The 26,930-nt window shown below is 52.9% G+C and overlaps 5 protein-coding genes across 5 annotated transcripts; 4 read left to right on the top strand and 1 right to left on the bottom strand.

The window, feature by feature from the left end:
- Window positions 1-26,397, bottom strand: LOC125953928 (sodium-dependent transporter bedraggled). The gene is made up of 7 exons (XM_049683780.1): window positions 25,936-26,397; window positions 17,726-19,087; window positions 4,633-5,404; window positions 2,363-3,711; window positions 1,790-2,293; window positions 1,413-1,714; window positions 1-1,354 (listed from the first exon to the last, which is right to left on the bottom strand). The coding sequence occupies exons 2-7, from the start codon at window positions 18,906-18,908 to the stop codon at window positions 407-409; spliced, it is 5,058 nt and encodes a 1,685-aa protein (XP_049539737.1). The 5' UTR covers window positions 18,909-19,087; window positions 25,936-26,397; the 3' UTR covers window positions 1-406.
- Window positions 5,735-7,703, top strand: LOC125953967 (cytochrome P450 9e2-like). The gene is made up of 3 exons (XM_049683868.1): window positions 5,735-6,026; window positions 6,112-7,385; window positions 7,452-7,703. The coding sequence occupies exons 1-3, from the start codon at window positions 5,815-5,817 to the stop codon at window positions 7,622-7,624; spliced, it is 1,659 nt and encodes a 552-aa protein (XP_049539825.1). The 5' UTR covers window positions 5,735-5,814; the 3' UTR covers window positions 7,625-7,703.
- Window positions 7,880-15,712, top strand: LOC125953968 (probable cytochrome P450 9f2). The gene is made up of 3 exons (XM_049683869.1): window positions 7,880-8,087; window positions 13,893-14,122; window positions 14,208-15,712. Exons 2-3 carry the CDS (start codon window positions 13,905-13,907, stop codon window positions 15,634-15,636), a joined length of 1,647 nt encoding a protein of 548 aa, XP_049539826.1. The 5' UTR covers window positions 7,880-8,087; window positions 13,893-13,904; the 3' UTR covers window positions 15,637-15,712.
- LOC125953969 (probable cytochrome P450 9f2) lies at window positions 8,779-10,580 on the top strand. Its single transcript, XM_049683870.1, has 2 exons — window positions 8,779-9,020; window positions 9,096-10,580. Exons 1-2 carry the CDS (start codon window positions 8,806-8,808, stop codon window positions 10,513-10,515), a joined length of 1,635 nt encoding a protein of 544 aa, XP_049539827.1. The 5' UTR covers window positions 8,779-8,805; the 3' UTR covers window positions 10,516-10,580.
- On the top strand, window positions 11,842-13,798 carry LOC125953971 (probable cytochrome P450 9f2). The gene is made up of 3 exons (XM_049683873.1): window positions 11,842-11,944; window positions 12,032-12,279; window positions 12,352-13,798. Exons 2-3 carry the CDS (start codon window positions 12,068-12,070, stop codon window positions 13,757-13,759), a joined length of 1,620 nt encoding a protein of 539 aa, XP_049539830.1. The 5' UTR covers window positions 11,842-11,944; window positions 12,032-12,067; the 3' UTR covers window positions 13,760-13,798.
- Window positions 26,398-26,930: the final 533 nt, after the last annotated feature.

Genomic DNA, 26,930 nt, shown 5'->3' with positions numbered 1-26,930 from the left:
TAGCCATGCGTTCTAGCGAAACATAAATAATTCCTTTATTGATATTAACGGTACGGAACGGCGATTCACTAGTTTTTACTCTATGCTCCACCGCTGTGCTTCTCTCACTACTACGTTTAGACGCGACCGCACGTTGCGTTAGTCTACATTACTACTGAAAGCTAACGAGATTCACAGTTCACTACCTTACCACACTAGTCTCGCATGCAGTGCGTTTGTGTGTGTCTGTGTGTGTGTGTTGCTATCTACAGACGGATTTCGCACCGGAACATCGCCGACTTCATTGTAAAGACATGTCTTTGTGTGTGTTTGTGTACTACAGAACTAACATGGTGCCGCTATTTTGCACACTTTTAATCTCAAACCCATCTTCCATCGGTTACCTAGTTGACCCAATAGCAAACGCTTATATCACAGAATCTGTTCCGTTACGGGGCCGTGGCCGGTTTACGCCGTCTTCATTGTAGTCGTCACCATCGTCATCGTCATCACAATTGAGCGTAATAATGCTCGAGTCACCAATGGGAGCGGCTGCCAGGACCAGGTTTTCCATCGAGTGTCCCCGGCGCAGCAGCAACGTGTTGCAGAGTGTCTGCGTAAAACCGGGCGTTGCCGAAGCGGATGTCCCTGGTGCCAGCGTCAAACTGTTACCCGCCGCAGCAGTAACACCCCCCACAGTGGGCCCGGTGACGGTGGCCGGTCGCAGGATCTGTCGTACATCGGATGCGGTCATCTGCTGGGGGCCAGCTCCCGATGAGATACTGGCCGAATCTGACGCCGGTACAACGAGCGATCGATAACGGCGGCTTCCACTGCCGAGCGTAGAAGAGTTGAACAGCATCCGGGGCATGGCCGCCGGGCGTGCCATTTCCATCGAGTCGGGCTCTCCGAACTGTTGCAGTACGGAGCAGTAGTCCGGTGGTAGCTCACCACCGGATGCTGGATTGGCGTTACCCGGTCCATCGCTAGCTAGTGTTGGATGGGGTGGTGGTAAAGCAGCACGCTGCCGATGTGTGCTTCCGCTTGTTTCGCCCATTAGCCGCCGTACGCTGCGCCGGATGCTGTTGCGTAGCATCTTGGCGATACGAGCACCGGTAGCCGTCGTGTAGGATGGCGGCGGTGTGTATTTGGGTGGTGCATCATCATCCCCGGTCTGACCCGTGCGACCATCGAGTGATAGCGATAGGGCAGCTGCTGCCCCTTGCGCTTCTGTCCCGGAACCGTCACGTGTCCGATTACTGGCCGGTGCGTTCGATTGCAGAGGAGCCGACACCGCCGGACGTCTGTTCTGGATGCCACGGATTGGATTGCTCGTTTCACCGTCGACCGGTGGCCGTAGCAATAGATCCACACGCTAAAATGGTGAGAAAATATTAATAGGAGATCGAAGGGAGTGACCTCGATGCATTTACATCCAATATGTCCGGTGGGCCACTGCATAGGTAGCGGTAGATCTGCACGACGATCACAATCGGAACAAGCAACAGGAAGCTAACCTGCACGAAGCCCCCCGTCTGACGGGCCCACAGTGGCCAATAACTAGAGCTCTGCCCATTGACCGAGGGTGTCCAGTTAAACAGGGCGGCACTGTTCGACAATCGGTACTGTAGGATGCACAGTATGATGAGCCCGATCGGGAGCAGAAAGTTCCAGGCAAAGGCCACGAACGCCGACAACGATTGCAGGATCTTCAGATCGTTGACTAGAATGTCACCTGCAAAGAGGGGAAAACACCGAAACAAAGTTAGCCTCGAATACCTCTTTCAATGACGTCTTCCAATGGACTTACTCGTAAAGGGACGGCCACGGACGAGGAAGAGGGCCAGGATGTGACCGATCCATAGCAGCAGCAACCACCAGGCTGCCCCAAGGATCGTATCGAGATAGTACACGATCGTGATGCCACCCTCAGTGGCCATCGGCATACCGAGCAGCAAACCCGTGACACAGCTCAGCAGGATGGAAGACGGTGCATCACCGAAGGCCCCGGATATCGGTTTCCACATGACGCACAGCTGTCCCAGGCCAAATAGCAGCAGCGTAAGATAACCGATGAGACCCCAAACCGGTGCAATGTTTTCATGCGTGGCAGCGGCCAGCGAAGCCGGCAACAGTTCGGTGACTAACCGTAACACCTGATAGCCACTTTCGCGGCTCGGATCAGCGTACGGGCGCTTAAAGCTTTCGCCAACCACCATCGAGTAGCGCAGCAACCAGCGGTTCGGCATCGTAGCGTGCTGCGGTGGCAACGGTTGGCTGGCAGGAAGTAGAAACACGTTCGTTCCGAGATTTTCTGCCAAAAATAGAGGCAACGTGTCGTTAGCGAAAAATCAGAGTAACCTGAGGCGTTGTGCGTCCTTACCGTACGATCCCGGGAAGTAGTAGTAGCCGCGCGTGTTCAGGATCTGCACACAAACGCTACCGAGTATGGCCGCGAACATGAGCACGGCCAGTGTGATGAGGGCGACGAGGAAAGCATCCCGGCGGAGCTCTCGCCGCGTGCGGCTATTGCAGGCTCCCTTGCGGTTGCTGCGGCAACTGAGTGAGTACACCGAGACACCAAGCAGGCCCCAGGTAAGGAACGTCTCTTGGGCGGCACTCATCCAGCTGCGCGAATTTAGGAAAAAGTCCTGCCAATCCGTCGCCGGAAAGATGTTCTGTACGCTGTCGTAGTTGATGAAGGTAAGGAACTTGGCCGAAACGGCCACCAGGCCAGCGGTAGCGAACAGGAACAGTCCGATCACGACCTTCCCCAGCGAGCGGATACCCCGGCAGAGCGCCACAAACACGAGCGTCCACAGGATGGCAAGGTTGAAGGCGAGCTGAAACCGTATCGCCCCGATTCCGCTCACTCCCGGCAACGTTGCAGCACCAGCACCACCACCAGAGGGCATCGTACCAGTTGTACGGCCGGGCAGCGTAAGCCGCAAATGATACCGCTGCAGGACGACACCGTTGAAGTAGTCGGCCACCGTATCGGACAGGCGGTACGATTGGTTGCCAGGGGCCAGCAGTGAACCGACACCACCACCCCGGTAGTACTCGAACGGTTCTTGCCAGCGATACTTCTCGTTGCGCATCGTAAACGCATCCCGGAAGTACACCAGCACCCAGGCCAACGAGATGGCCGAGTACAGGGCGATCAGCGTTTGTGCAATCAGCAGCGCAATCCCGATGCCCTTGCAGATCGGACTAATGCGCCACATGGTGACGGGACCACCGCGAATCCGCGCACCCAACACCATCTGCAGCCACATCATCGGGATGCCGAACAGGACCGAGAAGATCAGGAACTGGACGACAAAGTTCGCCCCGAAGTGTACGCTAAAAACGGCGAAGCGCGATATGTTGAAGAGCCCGAGCGTACAGAAGACGGTGGCAAGTGGGCGCGAAACAGCGAATGGCCATCGTGCTTTCGGACGACCATCGTTACGGCGACTGCTGCGTCTAGTGCTGTCCGATTCCGGATCATCCGAATCCGAGTCCGGTTCGTGGATAGCCGCCTGCGTTTCCGTCGTCGTCGCCGCTGCCTCTGCCGTTGTTGTGCCCGTTACTCCTGTTGTGCGCCACTGTTCCGTCATGGATGCCCGATCCCTTCGACTACCGTTCGCCGAGGCGGTGATGGTAGCGACCTCTCCGGTGGCACTGTCACCACTCTGGGGCCTCGTTGCGCTGCCATCCCGGGCTGTTGATTCCTGGCGTGGATGAGTGCTGGAATAGACAAGCGGAACACACGTTAGAGGCGCTGATCAACTTTTACTTCAATGAGATCCCCGTTTCTCCGGAAATTACAATTCGTGGAACAGCGAAGCGAACGGGGACTTGGCACAGTAGTTGTGGAATATCGCGTTCGCCATAACCAAGGTCGAATTCTGGCAGCTTGCACACACAGAGTCGCGCAAAATGGCGAAAATGGCACTAATGTCAAGGGCTAGGTCAGGTGTTCCGATTGAAGGTGGACCCCGGTTGATGGATTCCTGTATTTTCCCGTTCCCGTGCCAGGTAGTGCACCTGGTGGGGCTAGTTATGCTGCAAAGTAACCAACCTCGGACGTCATTGCCTACGTCGAACGGTAGGTAGTTTGTTGATTGCTCAGCACCATGGCAACGCGAGTCTAACGGTTGCACTGTGAACCGATAGCCGGGCTGCGATGGACAGGAAAACAGAACTTTGCAGTAGTCCCTCACAAAAGGGACTAGAGGCTACACATATCATGCCCAGGATATGCCCTGGATATAAGGGACAGGTTCCATGCTTCTAGGCGTGCGATACTGCCACGCATTGTCGTAGGTTATTGCGAGCAACCTCTACATTGTCGTAGGTTATTCCAAACCCATCTAACAGCCAAACCAGTTATAAGGCTCTCAGCTCCAAATATCAAGATATGGCTGCTTATCAACACCTGGCTACTGGATCTCCTTAAAAGGCGCGTGCCATGTTGCTTATCACAGGCTATTGCCCTTTTTTGGAACTCCTTGTCTTAATAAGCGAAGACTAATAAGATTAATTACACGCCAAAAACGAAGAAGAACGATTTCGGCGAAGCGCAGATAGCGAAGAGACTCCCTTGACCATGTCACGGAACGAAACCGGAAGCGGGGAGTTTGTACGATAAATGTCGCTGATACCTACCGCCGGTCACCACCATCAGTCACATTGTCGGTGGTAGATCCAATCGAGCTGTAAGTAGTTGTCGAAGATAACAGTGACACCGGACTTGGGTTGCGGGAACTTCCCATCGAGCTGCCCTCGGATTCAACACCATCGTAACGCTGACGTTGCTGCTGTTGCTGCTGCTGGTGTTGATGCTGCTGTAGTTGTGCTTCCTCCAGCGCCAGTACCAACGGTGGAGCCGATGCGTTCCCCGGGACGCTGTTGGTCCGGATGATGAGCTCGTTGGTTGACTCGTCCCGTACGGCGGTGATGGAGACGAGCCGCGGCTGCGATTGAGCCCGACGACCTGTTTGACGGGGTCGCGTGCAAACTTCATCATCCAGATCGGTCTCGAGAGCATATGCTGATGGTGCCTGATGTGGCGGCGAAGGTGATGACGTAGGTGGAGCCGACGGTTCCCAGGTTGAATGGGTTTGTTCGTGTTGTTCCGGTGTTGGGGAGGGTGGCAATGCCACCAGCAACGACGGAACACTGTACGTAGTAACCGTTCGGTCCGATCGCTCCCTTGGAATCAACTGCTCATCCGCCGGAAGAGTGCTGATCGAGCAGAAATCATCATCCGGCTGATCTGAGACTCCCCCGAGGGCATGCTCCGGTATTGGCTGTTCCGGCAGTTCGATCAGGTGCTTACGGCGCATCGAATTTCGATGCCAGCTGGCATGAACCGTACGGGATGATTCATCAGATCGCGCTGGAACGGCCGTCGTCGATGCCAATGTTTGCTGACAATCTGGAACGAAAGGGGGGAAGGAGAAGCATAAAATCAATAGAAAGAAAACGGAATGCCGGTTTGCCAAAAAACAACACCAATACAGTGGAATACTACAACCCCCGGGGGAGGGGAAGGAGATACGCAATTGTAGTGTCGAATTTCACAACCATGATTATTCGTTATCTCGTCACTCTGGCTTCCGAGAGCGTGGTGGTGTGGTGGTATGCCTCACTCGCGCGTCCGCACGCGTATTGGTAGGAGCCACGGAATGGTCCACACGGAATGAATATAAGCCACGCTATGGACCCCAGCGGCTTTCAATCTAAGTAACCATTTCGAGTTGAACGTTTAAGCGACACAGAGCGTCGCTGTGCTGTGCGCAGGCGAATCAAAGCAACCAGCAGAGAGGCAGTGAGTGAGCGATTACCATGGAGATTAGCTTGCTAACGCTGGCCCTGGTGGCCGGTGTGATCGTGCTGGCGTACCGGTACTACACCAAGAACAACTTCTACTTTGCCGACAAACCGATACCGTTCCTGAAGCCGGAATTTCCCTTTGGCAACCAGAACCCGCTGATGTTCAAGAAGGTGACCATCTTCGAGCATTTCCGCAACCTGTACGATGCCTTCCCTACTGCCAAGTAAGTACCAAGTGCCGGTCGTGGTCATTCCAGTGGTGTTACACTGTTCCTAACCAAATCTGTTGTATTCCTCGATCTTCCGCAGAATCTACGGTATGTTTAACCTCCGGCAACCGGCATACGTCGTGCGCGATCCCGAGCTGATCAAGCAGATCACGGTAAAGGATTTTGATCACTTTGCCGATCACGTGGCAACCGGATTGGAGGATAGCAGCACCGAGGTGCTGCTAGCCAACTCGCTCGTTTCGCTGCGGGGCCAAAAGTGGCGCGATATGCGGGCCACCCTTAGCCCGGCCTTTACCGGCAGTAAGATGCGCGTGATGTTTAGTCTGATCGCCGAGTGTGCCCAGTCGATGGTGGAGCACTTTCGCGGCGAGGAAACAAAGGCTGCCGGGGGTGCCGGCACTGGTTTGCAGCTCGAGTTGAAGGATGTGATGTCACGGTTCGGTAACGACGTGATCGGTACGGCGGCATTCGGTATCAAGGTGGATTCGTTCCGCAATCCCGAGAACGAGTTCATCACCATGGCCCGATCCATCATGAACCAGCAGTCGATAGTGAAGGTGCTCAAGATGTTGGGCTTTACCTTCTTCCCCAAGCTGATGGCGCGGCTTAAGTTTGACTTCCTGACGAAGGAGGAGGATAAGTTCTTCCGCCAGACCATCAGTGAGACGATGCGTATCCGCGAGGAGAAGGGCATCTTCCGGCCGGACATGATCGAGCTGCTGATGCAGGCGAAGAAGGGTAGCCTCAAGCATCAGCAGGAAGGTGATGATAAGAAAACGGAAACTACCACCACCACCACCACCACCGAGGAAGGATTCGCTACGGTCGAGGAGTCACAGATTGGTCGGCGTGCTCACGATCGCGCCTGGACGGACAGTGAGCTGATCGCGCAGGCCTTTATCTTCTTCTTTGCCGGCTACGAGACGGTCTCGTGGAGCATCTCGTTCGCACTGTACGAGCTGGCGATCGCGGAGGACATTCAGCGGAAGCTGCGTGAGGAGATCGATGAAACGGAGGCAAGCCTAGCGGAGGGTGAAGTGATCGGTTACGAGAAGCTACAGTCCATGCGGTACATGGACATGCTCGTATCGGAGACACTGCGCAAGTGGCCCTTCGGGACGGTGCTGAACCGCGAGTGCCTCCAGGATTATACGTGCGATAACGGATCCGGTGACAAGTTTACGATCGAAAAGGGAAGCATGCTGCTGATACCGCTCATAGGTATTCACTTCGACGAGAAGTACTACACCGAGCCGGAACGGTTCGATCCGGAGCGTTTCAACGAGCAAAACCGTAAGAACATTCAGTCCGGCACGTACCTTCCGTTTGGTATTGGTCCACGGAACTGTATTGGTAGGTTTCGGTTTTAGGTCATCTATTGGTCAAGAAGGTCTCAAGCAACCTGTTCTAATGTTCCAGGTTCCCGGTTCGCCCTGATGGAGGTCAAGGTGGTGCTGTACTATCTGCTGAAGCACTTCCGCATAGCTCCCTGCGCCAAGACGCAGATTCCGCTCAAATTTAAGAAGTCAGCCACGCAGCTAGCCACCGAGCAGGGCATCTGGTTGGAGTTTAGCTCCAGAGCTGCCACGTAGTTACTTACATTACCGTATGACCCCGCATCGTTCCCTCCCAAATATGGCTAAATATAAAGTATTTAACACCAACTCCTCTGTGAGCGACAAGTATGCGTGTGTGTGTGCTGAATTTTTGGTTGGATAAAAATGTCGAGTCACTCCACACATCCATCATCATCATCATCATCTCGTGTTCGTGTTGTCCAAACGGTTTCCAAATTCATGCTCTGGGACAACGCCTCGCGTGAAGGTCACAGCCATGTTTGCGAGAGTAGAGGGGGGAAACAGCAGTTAACGATCTGGACGGCTTGGCATTTTGGACGCGCAGTTCGGCGAATACCAGATCCAAATTCTGCCGCAGCAAAAGTGATCAGTACTCGGCTGTTCTTCATCCGGGACGGTCGAGTTTGGTGTGACGGCGGATCAACTTCAAATATCATCCCCCCCTTTGGCGGCATCCAGAGAAGCAACATTAGAGAAGGTAAGAGATCATGGCGCCCCCCTCCGTACCACTTGCTACATACACCGAGGTTTCGTTTCTGGTCTGTTTGCACTCTCTCTCCCTCCCTTGGTGTTGTTTATCCAGTAATATTCATGATGAGATCATCATCCTCGGCCACCCCCCAACGGTGCTCTAGTGTTGACAGTGCGGGCGTTCAAGTTGAATCACGTTGGAATGCATGTCGCGTCCCGGTAGTAGTGATGTTTGAGGGCGATTCGATTGGATCGGTTGTTTGCCACAAAGGAAGCCATTGCAAGTGACGCAACTCGGTGTGGAATAGGTTTTCGAAATGGAACCGAAAATGCGTTGCTAAAAATATATTTCGCTCGACCGGCTGGTGTCGCATACTGGCAGGTTTTTCTTTTTGGCCAATTGTCCCTGGATCGAACCCCACACAGAGAGCGCGCGCGCGCGCGCTCGTCTGCTTCCGATAAGGTTAATCTGTAGTTTCGTTTTGGTGGGGTTGGGGCGTCGAGCGGTGGTGGGTCGTCGTTTGTTTGTGGCGTCCACTTATCGCGTGGGATGGGATAGGGGGTATCCGGGGACTGGGGAGCCCATCACATCACGGTGTCTATGTCTTGGTGAACGAAGCAATCGCCGTTCTAGCGTCGCCAGTACCAGGCCCTCACAACAGATTACGTTTGTTCGCGGTCGGTTCTTTCAGTTGTTTAACGACACCCGCGACCGCAACATCATCATGGTGGTGCTCGATCCAGTAACGCTGACGGCGATTGCCCTCGTACTCGCCCTGGGCTACTATTACGTACGCCGTAAGCATGCGTACTTCGACGACAAACCGTATCCGCACCTGAAGCCCACGTTTCTGTTGGGCAGTTCGGGTCCGATGATCTTCCGTACGGCCGATATGATGCAGCAAATTCAGACGATGTACAACTGCTTTCCGGGTTCCAAGTAAGTAGTGGTATGAAGAGATGTTCCCTGTTCCCCTGTTGAACGAACCACTAACCGTGATTCTCCGATTGGCAGAGTGGTTGGTTCGTTCGACTTGCTGACGCCGAACATTACGGTCCGTGATCCGGAATGTCTGAAGCAGATGCTGGTTAAGGACTTTGATCACTTCTCCGACCATACCCCGTTCCTGAAGGATGACAAGGATTATACGAACAGCGAGAACCTCTTCCTTAATTCGCTGTTCATGCTGCGCGGTCAGAAGTGGCGCGATATGCGCGCCACCCTTAGCCCGGCCTTTACCGGCAGCAAAATGAGGCAAATGTTTGAGCTCGTATCGGAGTGTGGTCAGGGTATGGTGGAGCACTTTCTGCGGGAAACGCGCGTCGAAGGTGCGAAGGGTGAGTACGAGATGAAGGACGTCTTTTCGCGCTTCGCCAACGATGTCATCGCGACGGTTGCGTTCGGTATTCGCGTCAACTCGCTGACCGATCGGGAGAACCCGTTCTACGTCAGCGGCAAGAAGCTGCTGGACTTTAGCAGCTTGGCTGGGAGTCTCAAGTTTATGTTCTTTATGATCGCGCCAAAGCTGGCGACCAAGCTCGGTGTCGAGATGCTGGATGTTAAGCTGAGCCGCTACTTCCACGAGATGATCCTGGATAATATGCGGACACGGACGGAGAAGGGTATCGTGCGGAATGATATGATCAACATACTGATGCAGGTGAAGAAGGGCAGTTTGAAGCATCAGACGGGCGAGGAGGAGGACACGGTCCAGACAAAGGATGCCGGTTTTGCGACGGTGCAGGAATCGAGCGTTGGTAAGAGTGTGATAACGCGCGAATGGAGCGACCGGGAGTTGGTGGCTCAGTGTTTCCTGTTCTTCCTTGCCGGTTTCGATACCGTCTCCACGGCTCTTGGCTTTATGATGTATGAGCTGACAGTGAATCCGGAGGTACAGGAGCGCCTCTATCAGGAGGTGGTTGAAGTGGACGAACAGCTGGCCGGTAAACCGCTGACTTACGATGCCGTCCAGGGTATGCGGTACATGGATATGGTGGTATCGGAATCGCTTCGCAAATGGCCACCGGCACCGATTGTTGAGCGGTACTGTACCCGTGACTACAAGTTCGACGATGGCAAGGGTTTGCGCTTTACGGTGGAGCAAGGACGGACCGTCTTCGTACCGGTGGCTGGCCTACACCATGACCCCCAGTACTATCCCAATCCGGGCACGTTCGATCCGGAACGGTTCAGCGAAGAGAACAAGGACAAAATCAATCCAACTACCTATTTACCGTTCGGGATTGGACCGCGGAACTGCATCGGATCACGGTTTGCGCTGATGGAGGTCAAATCGATCATCTACTACATGCTGAAGAGCTTCACGTTCGAGCGCTGCGAACGCACGCAGGTACCGCTGAAGCTGAAGAGCAATCCAGCGGCCATTATCACCGAGAAGGGCGTCTGGATTCGGTTTAATCCGAGGGTCAAGTAAGGAACTGGTTGGCGAGTTATACTATGTACCGAAAAAGTTGAAATAAAACAATGAAATCACAAACACACAGCAATGGCGTCAAAGTCATTGGTTTGGAGGAGGGGGTCCAGATTCGCAGCCAAATGAGTCAAACGGCGCGGTGCGATAAGATAAGAGAGTGAACCTGACACCCAAATTGTATGTCCTTTGCTTCCCCCTCCCCTATCACAACAAGTTGTACGATAAGCAAAGCAGTGGCATGCAAAGAGCCGTGACCCCCGGGGCGTTATCTATGAAAAAAGGCAATTTCCCGCTTAAAGCGACATCCTGGAATATTGAGTGGCCAATCTAGGTTAGTGAAGCCTCATCGTTACGAAGCACTCTTTGATCGCAATCACGGGTAACCATCAATCGCGTCGTGGGCATCCAAGCAAACAATGCGGCAATGACTAGTGGCTGTCTCTCGAGGTGACCATCGGGATTTTAATGAGAAATCTATGGTGATATCGCCAGAACTGCGCAGGGAAGGGGAGTATACAATCAGATACTAATTACAGCTCACTAGCTCTTGCTTTAGAGCTAGGCTTGCACTTAATTGTTCTCAGTGTAGCTACAGGTCTTGAATGGCGATGCTTTCATCTGACGATATCTCCATCTGATATGCATGCTATTGAGAAGTGGCTATGTTTTGTCCATTACTATGCATAAAAGATGTAACGTTGGAAGCATTTAGCATTGACACTATGACCTCTTGTGGGCTGTTTTGGCCGAGATGAATATTTTGGCAATTTACGTTAATTGAAGATGATTGGGCCAGAACGAAAAGAGAGGACGAAAATGACTCATTTTTGAAGAGCTGGACTGTTAGAAGCGGATAGAGCTGATTAAAGCATCATTATTAATTTAAATATTTCTAGAATCATACAATGTCGCGATACTACGCGAGGTCCAGGCGTACTTTTGTGTACTAATCCAACCACTACAAAACAGTGATAAAATTCTGTAACATATCAAAGTGCTAGATAGAGGTACAGACAGTGTTTACACTAAGCAAACAGATACAGACAACTTCAACCAGTGGCATAGTACAGAAAACTCCCTCCGATGATGGGGCAATGAACACGGAAGTGTACTACCAACATCGACATCGACGGTCCGTAGATAAATGATAGTGTATCAAACGACTTGTAGTGTAGCCACGCAGTCCGGAGGGAGTAACCTCCCTAACGGGTGTCGGGTAGTTCAGAACGAGCAGCAGACGTGTTTGAAGTGGCACACGCCTGGCAGCCCCTTACCCGTGGCGCTTCTTAATTATTCATCTCGTATTCAATTAGCCGGCGAGTAGCCGCGTAGGAGCGAAGCGATATCGTCACTACAAAGCATGTAGTGGGGTTTGCTGTAGTTCTAGCAACGTCGTAGTTCAGTATGGAACCGACCGACACTGGAGAAGGTTCCGTTACGGAGTGTCTGTCTCGGAGCTGGGCTTCACTCAAACTGACGGCTTCATCATCTTCATCATCTCCTTCTCTTGACTTAGAACTCTGAAGCCGCGGCCGCCCAGCACCACCGGAAGATGGAGGTGAACGTGCTGTATGTGATACCGTTGGTTTCGGTGTTGTTGGCCCTCTGGGTGTATCTTACCCGGAACAATGGGTACTTCAAAGATATACCGATCCCCTGTCTACCGGTGATGCCACTCTTCGGGAGTACCGCCCGCTTGATGCTGAAGCGCATCTCCTTTCAGGATTATGTCCGCGAGACCTATAGCCGCTTTCCGGATGCACGGTAAGTGAGGGTCTCTCTCCCTCTCGTCCAAATGGGCTTCGAATGATCAGCTCTTAACTCCCGCGAGCGCAGGTTGTACGGTACGTTCGAGATGCTTACACCGATGTTCGTCGTGCGCGATCCGGAGCTGATCAAGCGCATCACGGTGAAGGACTTTGACCATTTCGTGAACCACCGGGCCATGTTTGCTGCGGCGGATGATCCGACGTCCAGTGTGCTGCTGTCGAAAACGCTCTTCGTACTGAACGATCAACGGTGGCGCGATATGCGTACGACCCTTAGCCCAACGTTCACCGGGAGTAAGATGCGTCAGATGTTCGAGCTGATCGTCGAGTGTAGTACGAGCATGGTGCAGCACTATCGCCAGCAGGCCCGTGACCAGGGACCGCAGGTGCACGAGGTGAAGGATGTGTTCCTGCGGTTCACCAACGATGTCATCGCTACCTGTGCGTTCGGCGTGAAGATCGATTCGTTCCGGGACGATCAGAACGAGTTCTTTCGGTACGGGAAAGAGATCACGAACTTTGGCCGACTGCACGTGTTCCTGAAGATGATGGGCTTTCAGGTGTTTCCCCGGTTGATGGCACGCCTGCAGATCGATCTGTTCGATCGGAAGCACTGCGAGTTCTTTACCGACGTCTTTCGGCAGTCGGTTGCGGCCCGTGAGAAGTATGGTATCGTGCGGCCCGATATGGTGCATCTGTTGATGCAGGCCCGGAATGGGACGCTGCGCTATCAGCCACGGGAGGAGGAACGGGAGGAACATGAAGGGTTCGCCACGGCCAAGGAGTCCACCGCGATCCGGTCCGAGGCGAAAGTCACGCTGACCGAGCCGGATATGGTGGCGCAGTGTTTGATATTCTTTGTCGCCGGTTTCGACACGATCGCTACCTGTATGACGTTCCTGATGTACGAGCTGGCCATAGCGCCCGAGCTGCAGGATCGGCTGTACGAGGAGATACAGGACACGGCCGGTCAGCTCGGTGGCGGTCCGCTTACGTACGATGCACTGCAGCGGATGCGATACCTGGATATGGTCGTAACGGAGACACTTCGGAAGTGGGTACCACAGCCGGCTACCGATCGATTGTGCACCAAGGAGTTTGTGGTACCGGCCGACGGGGATCAACCGGCGATTACGATACCAAAGGGTGCCAACGTGTCGATTCCGGTGGCCGGACTACACTACGATCCACGCTACTATCCCGATCCGGATCGGTTCGATCCGGAACGGTTCAACGAGGAGAACCGACAGATGCTGCATCCGGCGGTTTATCTACCGTTTGGGATTGGCCCGCGGAACTGCATCGGATCACGGTTCGCGCTGATGGAGGTGAAGGCGATCGTCTATCATCTGCTGTTGACCTTCCGGTTCGAGCGCACGGAGAAAACCCCGGTTCCGATGCGGCTAGCTAAGGGATTCACGACGTTGCAGGCTGCCGATGGCGTCCATCTGAAGCTGGTGCCAAGAGATCTGTGACCGGGGCGGTCTATATAATCATTCAATAAAGTATTCTAATCCACCTCAAACTGAACTGTTGCTCTCTACTTCATCAGCTGATATCTGAATTCATGCTCGAATCTAAGAAGTTTCCATTTTCTTTCCTTTCCAGTGTGTTATCGCAATGGATTTCCTGTTTATATTTTGCATTTCGACCGTTGCGGTGCTGCTAGCGTACACCGCGTACAAGTATATCACGCGAAACAACCGGTACTTTGACACGAAACCGATACCGAGCCTCGCACCGGAACCGATCTTTGGTTCCATGCGCCATCTAGTGCTAAAGAAGGTATCCTCCACGGAGTTCATACGTTCGATCTACGAGCGATTCCCTCACGACAAGTAAGCGAACACAATCTCTAAATTCCGAAGACATCACGCACATCAAATCCCTCTTCTCTCTCCTGTTTCCCCCCCTTCAAAACAGAGTGTTCGGAATGTTCGACTTCGGGACGCCCGTATTTGTGGTGCGTGATCCGGAGCTCATCAAACGGATCGCCATAAAGGATTTCGATCATTTCGTTAACCATCGGCCCATGTTTGGACGCAACACGGACCCCAACTCGGAGGCGCTGTTTGCGAAAACCCTATTCGCGCTAACCGATCACCAGTGGCGACAGATGCGGGCCACCCTTAGCCCGGCCTTTACCGGCAACAAGATGCGTCAGATGTTTGACCTGATCGTGGGCTGTAGCGTCCAGATGGTGCGGTTCTATCGCTCGCAAGCCAACGGTGCCGCCGGTGGGCTGCTGCCCGTTCTGGAGCTGAAGGATGTGTTTGGGCGTTTCGCGAACGACGTAATAGCAACCTGTGCTTTCGGTCTGGAAGTGGACTCGTTCCGCGTGCCCGACAATGCCTTTTTTGCCAATGGGAAGCAGTTGATTAACTTTAATCGTGCCAGCATCATGCTGAAGGTGATTGGATACAGTGTGTTCCCGCGGTTGCTGGAGAAGCTACAGGTAGATCTGTTCGATCGCGACCAGACAAAGTTCTTTGCGCAGATCATCCGTGACACGGTGCGATTACGGGAGACAGAAGGTGTTGTACGGATGGATATGATCAATCTACTCCTGAAAGCTCAGAAAGGCACACTGAAGCACACCAGCACGGAAAAGGACGAACCAACGTTGGATGGCTTTGCGACGGTCGAAGAATCGGACGTTGGCAAGCTGGAGTTACATCGATCACCGTTCAGCGAAATGGAATTCATTGCTCAGTGTTTAATCTTTTTTCTGGCTGGATTCGATGCCGTCTCGGTTACGCTCACGTTTCTGGTGTACGAACTAACCCTCAACCGTAATGTGCAGGACAAGCTGTACGTGGAAGTTCTGGCGACCGAAAAAACACTAACCGGAAAGCCACTCTCCTACGACAGTCTCCAGCAGATGAAGTATATGGACATGGTGGTATCGGAGGCGCTGCGTAAGTGGACCACGGCCCCTTTCGCTGATCGTGTCTGTACCCGGGATTATGTGCTGGAGACGGATGACTACCAGTGTACCATCGACAAGGGTACGGTTGTGTTCATTCCGATAGCTGCCATACATCATGATCCACTGCACTATCCCGATCCGGAACGGTTCGATCCGGAGCGGTTCAATGAGCGGAATCGGGAGAGCATCCGTCCCGGTACCTATTTACCGTTTGGGATCGGACCACGTAATTGCATCGGATCACGCTTCGCCCTGATGGAGGTGAAGGCGATCGTCTATCATCTGTTGCAGTGTTTCGCCTTTGAGCGTGCACCGGAAACACAGGTTCCACCGCCGTTGGTGAAAGGATTTGCAGGGTTAGGTCCCGAAAAGGGGGTGTACGTACAGTTCAAGTTAAGGGATAATAAGCAAGCCTCAGACTAGGATGAGTAACAGAAGTAGATCCTTTAAAGGCATAAAAGTTGGTCCAACATATTACAGTTTAACTGTCATCTATTAATCGAGGAGGACTTGACCTCTTCCTAAATATTTACTCAATAAATTCACGAATCCTTTGCTTATTACTGGGTCGATAAAAAATTAATAAAAAATTAATCCAATAATCTCATTCACCACATGATGCACCCCGAACGACCGCAACGACACCAAACAACAAGACCACACGGGATGGATTGGTAGCAAGCGTTTGCCAGATCGTTACACCGCAACCACACACTCAAGGTGTAATCGAGTAGCCATTCAACAGCAGCGAGGTTTACAAGAAGCCGAGTTTCGAAGATGCAATTCACAGCCAACCACTAAAGAGAGAGAGAGAGAGAGAGAGAGACAAAGAGCGAAAACGCATCGCGGTCAATCCAACCATGACACCCCGCACACCGTCAATAAGGTGAGGAAACGGCGAAATGCCAATCCGACCATCTCGCGCGCACATTGTTCTTTGCGGTATATGTTGAGCAAAAGCATATTCCGGATCACCCCGGCACCACGGCACCCAGGCCAGCTGCCGGCCGAGCAATTGACATTCAAGCGCAAAAGTTAGAGAAAGAAACTGAGAGCTTGGTGCTGCTGCTGCTGGTGGTGGTTTGTCGTGACTCATTGGCAACACGCCAGCCAGACCGCCACCACCATTGTCTCGCCGTCGATTAGCGCGCTCGTGGTAAGGCATCGTCGTGCGCACCACAAACGGTGGTTTTAATTTCAATATTGCGCCCTCAGTCTTTAGACCCTGGCATGGCCTGCTCCACGGCACACACACACAAGACAATTGTGTCGTTCACCGCAAAACACGAAGCGCAAGATCCGCGCAATGGCCCGGGTTGCCCGGCCGATGAGCAATCGGCCGGCTGGCTGGCTGGCTGGCTGGTGGCAGCGTTGACACTTTTGCCAGCTAAATGTGTTCCGCGATGCGTGGAGGGGTTCAAAGATTAAATATTGCCCACGGCGTAGTGGTGTTGTACTGTACGGTCGCGGTGGGGGAGGATCATACACCCCCAGTTAGTTATGTATCCTCGTGAGCATTAACATACGGCTCATTCGCCATTATGCGCCCGCCCTGTGGTGGCAGCACGCGCGCGCGCTAACCGGAGGGTTGCGTGGACTCTACGGTTTTCGTTTATTGAATTTGCTCGACGCGCACGGGGCCACCACGAACGATTAATTTGGGTCAATTGGGTTTAACCGAGTTATCTGGCAATTTAGATGTTCCCCCCAGCTGCGAACTTCGGACGCAACTCTGCGACTCCGTTTCCCCCACCCGATGTCTCCAGCTGGCGGATACTACGACGCAGCCTTTCATTTTCCTGCTGCAATGCCGACACCTCACGTTCGGTTTGCTCGATTTTGCCAGTCAACTGCCGGCCGAGGGCCTGTTCGCGATCGACCGCCTGCGTCAGGCGAGCGTGCTGCTGCATGGCCCCGTAGAGAGCGCACCGTTCAAGCTGCACGTCACGCTTCACCTGCGCCCCGAGGAACCGCAACTCACGGCTCGTCGCCAGCGAAGCCCGCAGTTCCCGCTCGCCGATGGTTCGTTCCAGCTCGAAACCTTCCAGCTGCACCCGGAGCGCATCGCTGCCGACGCATTCGCGCTTCTGCTCCAGCAGGCTGCGATAGTGCGCGATGAGCCGGTCCATAGCCTGGCGCTTGAATCGCGCCTTCGCCGTGGCCGTTTCACACTTGCGCACCCAGCCATAGCAGAAGGCGGCGAACTGATCGTCCCGCAACGGTGCCTGCTTCGGTTGCTTCGCCACGAGCGCTTCGAGCGCGGCCAGTGTCGCCTCACTTTCGGCCAACGTTAGGCGCAGGTCCTCGAGCTCGATCGCTTTCCCGGATAGGCCGCCATCGACGGTGGCACCGGCGCCATCGTTAGCTGATGATTCCATTCTTTTTGGGGAGAACGAATTGCGACGACAGCCGTTCCGTTTCCTTCAACTGTCAACTACTGGATTGAATTCAGTCATAGCTTGCTATGTTGCGTTACGAAAACATTAAAAAAGATTCCACTACCAACACTTACCGTCTATGATTGCACTTGAAGAATCTACTGATGATGGTGGTGGTGCTGCTGCTGCTGCTCCGGATGTATTCTCCGCCTCACTGGCTGTGCTCGATGGTGGTGGTGGTGGTGGTGCTACGAATGTCCTGCGCAATGAGGCACCCCGTTTGAACGCACTCAACACCTGCGTACGCTTCTGCTTCGGTAGCGTGCAGAAGTGCTTGATATCACCGAACTGGACACGATCCTCGATCTTAACACCTCCGCCGTTCGCTGGCTGATAATACTGTAAACTTTGACTTTGGCCACCATCATCATCTTCACTATTAGCGTGTGGTATGACTACCGTCGCCACCGCATCCGCCGTTGGTTCCACTTCCTGCTGCTCGTTCTGCACAATCGATACGCTCGTCACATCACTCGCGGTCTCGTCCTCGCGCGCACACTCTTCTTCCTCGTCGTCGTCGTCGTCGTCATCCTCTACATCGTCTATTTCGTCCAGGTACGCATCCAGTTCGGACAGATAGTCGGCCACTTTGGCGTTCGGATCCTCCAGGAAGCTTTCGACAAACTTCCGGTTCAGCTGTAGCTTCTTGCGCTTCAGTGTACAGTACCGTGCCGTACCGTCGTTACCGTCCGCTGGCGAACGTTCTGCTTCCTGGCGACGCGAAGGTCTCCGCAAGGTACAAAAGTTCCCTAGCCCATCCGCACCCTCATCTTCCTCTTGCTCCTTCACCAGGTCACGTCGTCCGCGATCGTTCGGATCGGTGGCCGTGTCCGCCGACTGTAACCGTTGCTGGCTGTTCCGCCGTTCACAGAAGCTCTCGAACGTACACATGTTCTGCTCGTACAACAGACTACGCCGTGCCGCGGCCTGGTTTGCGGCCAGATCACTGCGACCCGATAGCCGCTGCTGGATCGACTGTCCGTTTCCCATCGTTTCGGGATCGACCGGCGCCCGATCCACTCGATGTCCCGTTTCGCACTCATCTGCCGCATCGTACGGTGCTGCCTTGGCCGATGGTCTCGGTAGGGTACAGTAGTAGTCGTAGCTAGCCTCCGGAATGGCCACCGCCGTACCACCATCTCCATCATCGTCGTCCTGTGCCATCGTCGTCCTACCCCGGTCACTGTTGGCTGTTGATCGCGAGCGTGTCAGATGATTAGCGGACACAGCCCGGGATGACCCGCTGCTCGTGGCCATTTCGTGCTTTCGTGATGCTGCTGCTGCTGCTGCTGCTGGTGGCGGTGACGGCGGTCCTGCTGTGATGCTTCCGCTACTTAGCACCGTGTCGCTTCGCGTAAGGGTGCAACAATCTGCGCCTCCGACTTTTGCTGCTCATTTCCGGTGCCCACCATGCCCACCAGCCCAAAGTCCGGAGCCTGAAAAGCGGAGAGAAGAAAAGAAGGAAGCGAAATTAGCATGGAAAAGCTATCGATTCGATCGTTTGATTTACAAAACCAAAAACAAAAAATTGGAATTTAACCACACACCCCTATCAAACTGGCGATCATTGGGCCCGAAAGTGTGTGTGTGTGTGTGTGTGGCCATGAGGGGGTCATTGTGCTGGAAAGCCACCGCCAGCTTGACCTTCGAGCGCACACTATTGGTGCCGCGGAGTGAAATGGAAAATCGATTCGCAACGCATTCCGCGCCTGAAATTGCAGCTTTGAGCGCTACACCCGAGGATCGGGCACGAGATCGATCGACGGTACTTTCGCACCCCGCTCCGATCGCATTGAAATGCAAAGAGAATTATTAGAAATGGAAAAATGGGGGAGATTTCGCTTCATCGCCAAAAACATATCGATCTCCAAAAATAAGAAAAAAAAGCAAACAAAAAAAGGAAAATCTCCACCAATAATGCTGCTGCCTGCTAGTGAAAAGCGAGAAACTGACTGCTAATGGAGGGTGAGTGGGAGGGCGTGAAGCAACTGCGGAAGAGAAGGGGGGAGTGGTGGGTGCGCTATCGAAATCTATTGATTCACCGCCACCGCGTGCTCCACGCTTGCGATTGGGGTGCTAATGCTGAAGACATCCGACTATGAGTGTGTGTGTGTGTGTGTGTGTTTTTGATTGTTGCATCTGAAATCAGGTTTTCACTGTCCAGCAAAGATCGAACGCGGAGATCGCGCTCGATCAACATAATGGACGATTGTGTGTGTTCGCGGTAAAGATTTCAACGACGGCGACGACGACGACGTTTTGAGTTGTCTCCATTACTTCTCTCTCACCCTGTCTCTCTCTCGTGATGTTGATTGTTCCAAAATGAACGGCAAAACACACATTCGAAAACGGGGCTTCGTTCACCTGGAGAACGTACCGCGGCGTTGTTACGAGGGAAACTCCGTGGCCCGCACCGAAACGCACTGAACTGTAACAGGAAGGCTTTTGGCAGGTCCGGACAGCCGGCCAGTACAACCGCTTCGACCACTACCGGCGCGGCGAAGGTAAGCGAAGGGGAAACAAATCAAACAAACTGCGCCGGCCCCGGTGTTCCGCTCCGGTCCGAGCGTAAGTGTGTGGCAACCGAACCGTTTTTTGTGTGTACTGTGTGCTGCGTGGGGCACAACAAACATTACAACCAGGCAAACTAGCAACAGCAACATAAGCCTGGAAGCCTTCTTCCTCCGTTTGCACCATACGTGACCAGAAAGGGAGGGATTTTGTGTTTGTTTTATGCTGCTGATAAGTTGCTGTAGAGCGAGATTGGTGCTGTTTGTTTATTCAATGCAGCATAGATCAGGATGCTTTGTTTGTATTACGTAGATAATAAGATACTGATTTGGTCTAGTTAAAGGGGAATAACAAAGGGATCGACTTGATTGGCTCTGAGTTGAATTCTGTCCACTATATTATTATAGAAGATCAACACCAAACAAAAAAGTTCTTTTTGAATAACTATTTTCAGCCATAAATGCCTTTCAGAGTCTAAACCTTGGTGATGGTCTTTGTAACTGCCAGCAATTATGCATCAAATTGCTCCAAAATTCGCCTTTCCTCCAAAAAGCCGAAAGGCCACTTATCAATCCAGTTCCGTGGGCTGTAACGGTCCCTCTTTTCTACCTCCATCCCCAAACCACACCATTAAACACCTGTTCTAACTTCCAGCACGCAGCTAGCGGTAGCTTCGAGGCCGGAAAATGATATCTACGACTAGCAAGCGACGAACCCCCGCCCTAACTCGCTGTTGGTTTCTTATTTTTTTAATTAAAAAATTACCGCTTTCCACCAACACCACCAGCACCAGCATCGATTCGACCATCCCTGCTCTTAATCTACGCATGCGCCAGTTGGCCACAACCCCGCTTCTCGGGTCTGCGCAAAAGAGACCGGAAATGAAAGTTTCGGTAAATTCTGACACTTTTCCACTTATAGTCTGATGCGTCTAGTAGGGTTTCCAAGACCCCTTGGCCGGCCCGTTCTAGTGCGCCATAGACCCCACGTCGGCCGCTATTGCTTCGCACCTCTTTCATCCTGAACATACCGTGAGCCTAATAAGGGCCGGAAATTGAGCAGAACATCATCGGTATTACGCCAAACCCGGACCGGATGGATGGATGGATGGATGGTGTCTGTCCTCGTCTCGAGATGGTGGTGAAGAAGAGACCGTGGTGTGTGTGTGTGTGTGCGTGTTTGATGTGGCCACCACCACCGCAAAAAAAAAATCGGACGGAAAACGTACATTACACCTTATGGATTATGGTTCCGTGTGGTGGCAGCTCTTCGCTCAGAAGGGAAAGCTACTTGTGGTTGCGCGGGCCTCCGATCGTTTCTCGTGCCAAGCTTCGTCACGGGTCATGAGCAGGCCCGTCAGGTGTAGCCCGACAGGGCGAGAGGCAAATGCTTCGGCCACAAGATTCGCCGCGCCGCGAAACGACTAGACCAGAAACTTCTGCACGCGGACGCGGCCCAGCAGCAGCGAGCGTCCGAGAGAGTGCTGCTGCTGGTGGTGCTTCATAACGGTACCATCACCGACGGTCAGGTTGTGTTGTGGAAGACAGCAGCAGAAGAGGTTTCACTCCAGCACCGGTCGTTCGGTTGTGGTTTCCTTTTTTGGGTCTTTTTGTTCGTTAGCTGCAAAACCGCCATTCTTCCGCCGGTAACACGGCGATGACGACGACGACGACGCCACACTACAGTGTTGCCACCTCCACTCCACCAGTGAGGGGGCCTGTAGGTTGGCGGGCACGTCGGCTTTATGACTTTATTTTTGCTTCATGAACATCCTTTCCATTCCTTTTTGTCGTGGGTAAGTTACGGTTTGGGTACGGTGCTGTGCTCCTGCTGTTAAGCTGGTTTAGAGAGGAATTGTCGTGGACGCCACCTCCCCGGCGGGTGGCACTTTGTTGATAACCTTACGCGGCGTTCCGTGGCGTAGCACACACACACAAAAGCAAGTGGACCAAACCGCTGGAACGTAACACCATTAATTGGGTTATATTTTGACCACTCGAAGCGTTCTGTTCACTTTCACTAAGTCATAAGAGATGGGAAGGATCGTAAGTAAAACTAGAAGGAGTTACACAACCTTCTTCCATAAATACTGATCTCAGGAATATAAGCAGTCAAGTTAGAACTAGTTACGAGATCTGGTATGGAGTTGTTGTACGAGCATCCGCCTCAATACAATGGCAGATCAATCAATTCAAATATCGTCACGCACGAATACTATGTCAAGTTCAAAACCCAAGTAGGCAGCAAAAACATACTAGTAAAAAAAAATTGGACACCTTCATCGTCTAGTAGCCACAGGTGTAGAGGACATCGATACGAACCAGACGTTACAAGACGTTGCGACCTGTTATGGTTTGCATTACCCTTCCCCCTCTCGGGGCATTGATTTATGTTGTTGAACGAAACATAAAACCCTTGACAATGGGATAACAATGGACAAACAAAAAAAAGGGCCATTCATCAGCAAAACCAGTGCAAAGGCAAAGGCTTGCTTAGTCAACACAACCCCACTGTCAGACTGTTTATTATTTGAAGTGAGTTAGACAAAATTCCTCGCAAGTGAAAACAAACCCCCCACAGCAAGAATGTACTTGCGGCGAGTTTGTACTAAGTATTGAGTCATAACAGAGCTACTGCGTGTCCCCATGTCTAAAACGACGAATATCACTCCTAACCTCAATAATCGAGAGTGAAACATGAATCGATATGAATCAACCATTATGTGCCACGGTGACTGTTCCTTGTCCCCTTTGCAAAACGCATTCGTCACAAAACCATATGACCGGCGCGGCATGCGTCACCGAATCTCTTTTCCCCAACACCGGGGGGGCTCCCCTACTCATACTGCTCGTACCGCCGTACTGCACTCGCCTCCGAAACCTGACAAACCCCCGGGTTTCGGACTCATTGAAATCGGATCCGGGTGCACGTTTTGAACGTGCTGTGTCGTGTCGTACCGCCTCACGGTGCATTCATAAACCTCCGGAGGGAGGAAGGCCTGGGAAAGAATGTCAAACCATCATGGCACTGTCACCCCATGTACGCTGTACATCACCGCAACCTTCCTGCAAATGCACCTCGGTGTGCGTCCTCAGAAATTCTGTCAACACATGGGGGGGGACCACCCCGTTGGTACTCTCGGCCCTCGGGCGAAAGTCTTCGGCGAGTGTGAAGAAGGAAGCCAACGTGGTCGTCGTCGGTCGTGGTCTGTCTCCAAAATGCAATTACGCAAAACTCACCAGCAGCACAAACACGGTATTGGTGTGGGGCGAGGTGAGGAGGTGAGCTAACCACGGCAAGGCCCCCTCCCCGCTCTCCACCCCAATAAACCACCAAAAAACTAGGTGGGCCAGTGGGACCGAAGGAAGGGGAAACCTTGAAACGTTTTTTTGGAACTGCGAAACGTCACAACCAAAAACGTTGCGTTTCTTGCAATCTCTGGTCTGGCTGGTTGGTACCAGCAGGTCTGTCAGCTGAGCCTGAGTGAGCCCCACAACACCAACCGGCCTTGGTAGCAGGTGTGTGCATGCGTGCGTGGTTGTATTAGAGAGCTGTAACGTGTTGCTAGCGCTTGCATTATAGTGCGACTAAGTCGAAGTCTTCTCCAAGAGCTACTGAAGGGAGTTCCGTGAGCGGAGAACTGGAATCCCTCTGCCAGGTCTGCCAGTATAGGTCTAAAGACCACTGAAGCAGTACCCCTCTGCAGCAGCAGCAGCTAATTCTGCATCTCAAATGCCAACATAACTTACCCATTAAACGCGTCGCAAATGCTAATGCAAGTGCTCAGCGAGCGTTCCTCTTTTTTTTTAGAAGCAATTCTCATGCCTATCGCCCATTTGCACAGAGAAAAGGGGAAGGGGAGAAGGGGTACCAGGAGAAACAGGAGAGTGTAAATCATCTTATCATCTCCACAACAACCACTAGCACCACCACCACCATCACGATCAGCAGAGCAATCGGAGCGCTTTTACTTCGCCTTGCGCCTCATAAACCGGACCCGGCGCTGGTTCCGCGTGGCCTAGTTCAACAGTCCGTCCGCTCGAGCGCGCGCGCCCGAGAAGCCCACACCGAGTGGCCCTAATCTGACTAGCGCAAAATGATCCGAGGGTTCCTCAGGATTTACAGTTGGTGGTGTGGCTCATACACACACACATACATTTCGTTGTCTTTCGTGGATTCTCAAGAGATTAACGTTGCTGATGTCCACATTGTGGCACCTTTGGCGGTCTTAATGATGATTTTGGGAGGATGTTTAGACCCATTTTCCCCTTTCTTGGAACCATTATCGGCTACTGTTCCGTGATTCGATGCGATCAAGCGCGATAGTGTGATCGCCACAACGGCACGGCAACAATGTTGTGGCATCCTCTCTGCTAGCTGATCGCCAGGGGCTATTCCTCAGATCGATCGGTAAAAGGGTCGATCGTGCACACACACACACACACACTCATCGTCGTATGATGATGATGATGATGATGATGATGACAATAACCTGATGGATGGGAGAGAGTGAGTTGCGATCGCGGTGATTAAGACGGCGATCGGGCCGCCGAGAAGGATCATTACTGGACTCCCGCTGTGCCACAGTGACTCACTTAGCGCGGTCCCTGCGCGGTCTGCCGTGACCTTATTAGGGACACGGAAGCGTGCACTCCACGCGGTGTGCCAACGGTGTGTGTCATTTAATTATGTACCGCGTTATGGCTGACCACGACTCTCGACACGACTTTCGCGCCCTCCCCTAGGGGGGAAGGTGCCACCAGCACTCTCGGGTCATTAGATGCTGTGCGATCGACGAGTCTTTCCCCTTTTTTTCGATCCAGGGGTTTGCAACTTTCGCTTGGAGCGGGCAGGCAGCTCTAATGGGCCATTTCCGCGGGTGGTATAGTGTCAGAAGCAACCTTCAGCAGCTGATCCAACAAACGACGCAACCGAGCCGACGAGAACAACTACAGCAGCGGCAGCATCGCCTCGCAATCGCGTCGTCCGTTAGAAGCATTAAACCAACAAAGGCTTGTTGTTGGCTACATTCGTTGACCTGGTTTTCTATGCACGAGACGTGCGCACAGCGAGCCAGTCAGCGATCGCGTTGATTGTTTCTTATGCTCCATCCATGTGAGCCGGAAGAGACACTCTGCGGCTCGGTGGCACTGTGGCGGAAGCAATCTCTATGTACCAGCAGCAGCAGCAGCAGCAACAAGGGACATACCATGCATTGGGATTGCTGTGGGAAGCTGTGTGTAGTCGTACCCGAACAATATTATGTCCCCGTTGCATGCGGCATAATGTTTTGCAAACACAAACACACACCCTGGGACATTCTCCGACATGTACCCGGAATTCTTGATCGTCCCAAGTTCCAACTCACTACAGGTACTCCTGACTGGTGGTGGAGAGAATCTCATGAATCTCCCGGAAAGTGGTAGACTTTCCTTTGCACAGGTTCCACAGGTTGGTGGTACCTTCACTCTCGGCTCAAATTCTGGAAGATCGCACGATCGAGGCCCGGGTAGCTCCAGCGCAAAAACCGGTTCAAAACGGTGGAGCGCCGTCGCCGTTCGCTTCTTCCAGTAGGTAGGTGTCTGTTCCTTCTCGGACGTTTATTTGATTCCTTCTTCGTGCAAACGAAGAGAGAGAGAGAGACAAAGAGCGAAAGATCGAGCGGCACAGAGAGAACGGTGATCGTGATCGAGCGCACAGCAGCGCTTAACCCAAATCCCTGTCGGGCTCATCTGAGCTGATGGCCAGCACAGCGCGAACCACCACAACTTACCAACTGTCCTAACCATCTGCAGCCCGATCTGTCGTCGAACCAGATCGCGAATGATCCCGTTACTGAAAGTGCGATCTCGATCTCAGGAACTTGCTCCACACCACACACACAAAAAAAAAAACGCCAGAACTTCACTTAATAAGGGCACGGGACGGGATCTTCGCGATCCTCGGGCACGGGCACAGTTGTACAGCGAAATCACCGTAATGGCCACGATCACTCTTTAGATCACACTCGGCACTGACTTAAGAATCGAAGACAAACTTCCACTCCCGAGCACCTACACTTCACTTCACGACGGTGTTCTAGCTAATCCCCGGTGCACCGTCCGATCGACCGAAGGAGGATCTCGCACGCCGCCTAAAGGTCGTTGACAACTCGATGACGATCGCGTGAAACACCAGCGAACACCAACCGACCCCGCACCGATCGTCTACAGCACAGCACGCGTAGGCTGTTGCTTCCTGCACGGTGGCTCACACGAAACTCAGACGCCCAGGGGGTGACCATCACGTCTCCACCGTTGCTTCCACTTGAAGGTGGACGGACGCATGCTTGTGCGCGCGCAACCGTGTGTGTGTTGGTTTCGAGTGCGTAAGAATGAGGAAGCATAACGCACACACAGATACACACAGTGCAGCATAATTAATGGGCTGGTTGGGTCGGGTACGGGTCGAGAGGAGAACACTTTAACGCGCTTGTTCGACCCAACGCTAACCCCGCGAGTTATGCACTCGATCACGTGGTGTAGTGCATACTTTCGGGAGTTATTGGGCATAGTGGGCGCGTTTTCTATAGAAGACCAGGAACTAAAAATGGTCGTTCAAATATGGAGATAATAAGGATTTTTTTCCCAAAGCTTCACGATGGACAGTTTAGTTTGATTGATTGTTTGGTGGGTGCATGAATAGAACTGAAGGGTTCGCAACGACTTACACGTTTTTTTCCGTTCCAGTAATATTGTCCATCAAATTCACCTTTTAAACCTGATTACA

The sequence above is a fragment of the Anopheles darlingi genome, chromosome 3 (genome assembly GCF_943734745.1).
Source record: "Anopheles darlingi chromosome 3, idAnoDarlMG_H_01, whole genome shotgun sequence".
NCBI classification, from domain to species: domain Eukaryota; kingdom Metazoa; phylum Arthropoda; class Insecta; order Diptera; family Culicidae; genus Anopheles; species Anopheles darlingi.
Note: the sequence above shows the minus strand (reverse complement) of the source record. Positions and strands in the feature narration are given on the sequence as shown.

What these genes read in the sequence shown, in the direction of transcription:
- LOC125953968 (XM_049683869.1), top strand. Translation starts at nt 13,905, where the DNA reads ATGGATTTCCTGTTTATATTTTGCATTTCGACCGTTGCGGTGCTGCTA. An exon ending in GAGCGATTCCCTCACGACAA is followed by an intron (nt 14,123 to 14,207) that starts GTAAGCGAACAC and finishes CCTTCAAAACAG; the next exon opens with AGTGTTCGGAATGTTCGACT.
- LOC125953971 (XM_049683873.1), top strand. Translation starts at nt 12,068, where the DNA reads ATGGAGGTGAACGTGCTGTATGTGATACCGTTGGTTTCGGTGTTGTTG. An exon ending in AGCCGCTTTCCGGATGCACG is followed by an intron (nt 12,280 to 12,351) that starts GTAAGTGAGGGT and finishes CCGCGAGCGCAG; the next exon opens with GTTGTACGGTACGTTCGAGA.
- LOC125953928 (XM_049683780.1), bottom strand. Translation starts at nt 18,908, where the DNA reads ATGGCCACGAGCAGCGGGTCATCCCGGGCTGTGTCCGCTAATCATCTG. An exon ending in CTACTTCCCGGGATCGTACG is followed by an intron (nt 2,294 to 2,362) that starts GTAAGGACGCAC and finishes TATTTTTGGCAG; the next exon opens with AAAATCTCGGAACGAACGTG. An exon ending in GCCCACCGGACATATTGGAT is followed by an intron (nt 1,355 to 1,412) that starts GTAAATGCATCG and finishes TCACCATTTTAG; the next exon opens with CGTGTGGATCTATTGCTACG.
- LOC125953967 (XM_049683868.1), top strand. Translation starts at nt 5,815, where the DNA reads ATGGAGATTAGCTTGCTAACGCTGGCCCTGGTGGCCGGTGTGATCGTG. An exon ending in GATGCCTTCCCTACTGCCAA is followed by an intron (nt 6,027 to 6,111) that starts GTAAGTACCAAG and finishes GATCTTCCGCAG; the next exon opens with AATCTACGGTATGTTTAACC. An exon ending in TGGTCCACGGAACTGTATTG is followed by an intron (nt 7,386 to 7,451) that starts GTAGGTTTCGGT and finishes CTAATGTTCCAG; the next exon opens with GTTCCCGGTTCGCCCTGATG.
- LOC125953969 (XM_049683870.1), top strand. Translation starts at nt 8,806, where the DNA reads ATGGTGGTGCTCGATCCAGTAACGCTGACGGCGATTGCCCTCGTACTC. An exon ending in AACTGCTTTCCGGGTTCCAA is followed by an intron (nt 9,021 to 9,095) that starts GTAAGTAGTGGT and finishes TCCGATTGGCAG; the next exon opens with AGTGGTTGGTTCGTTCGACT.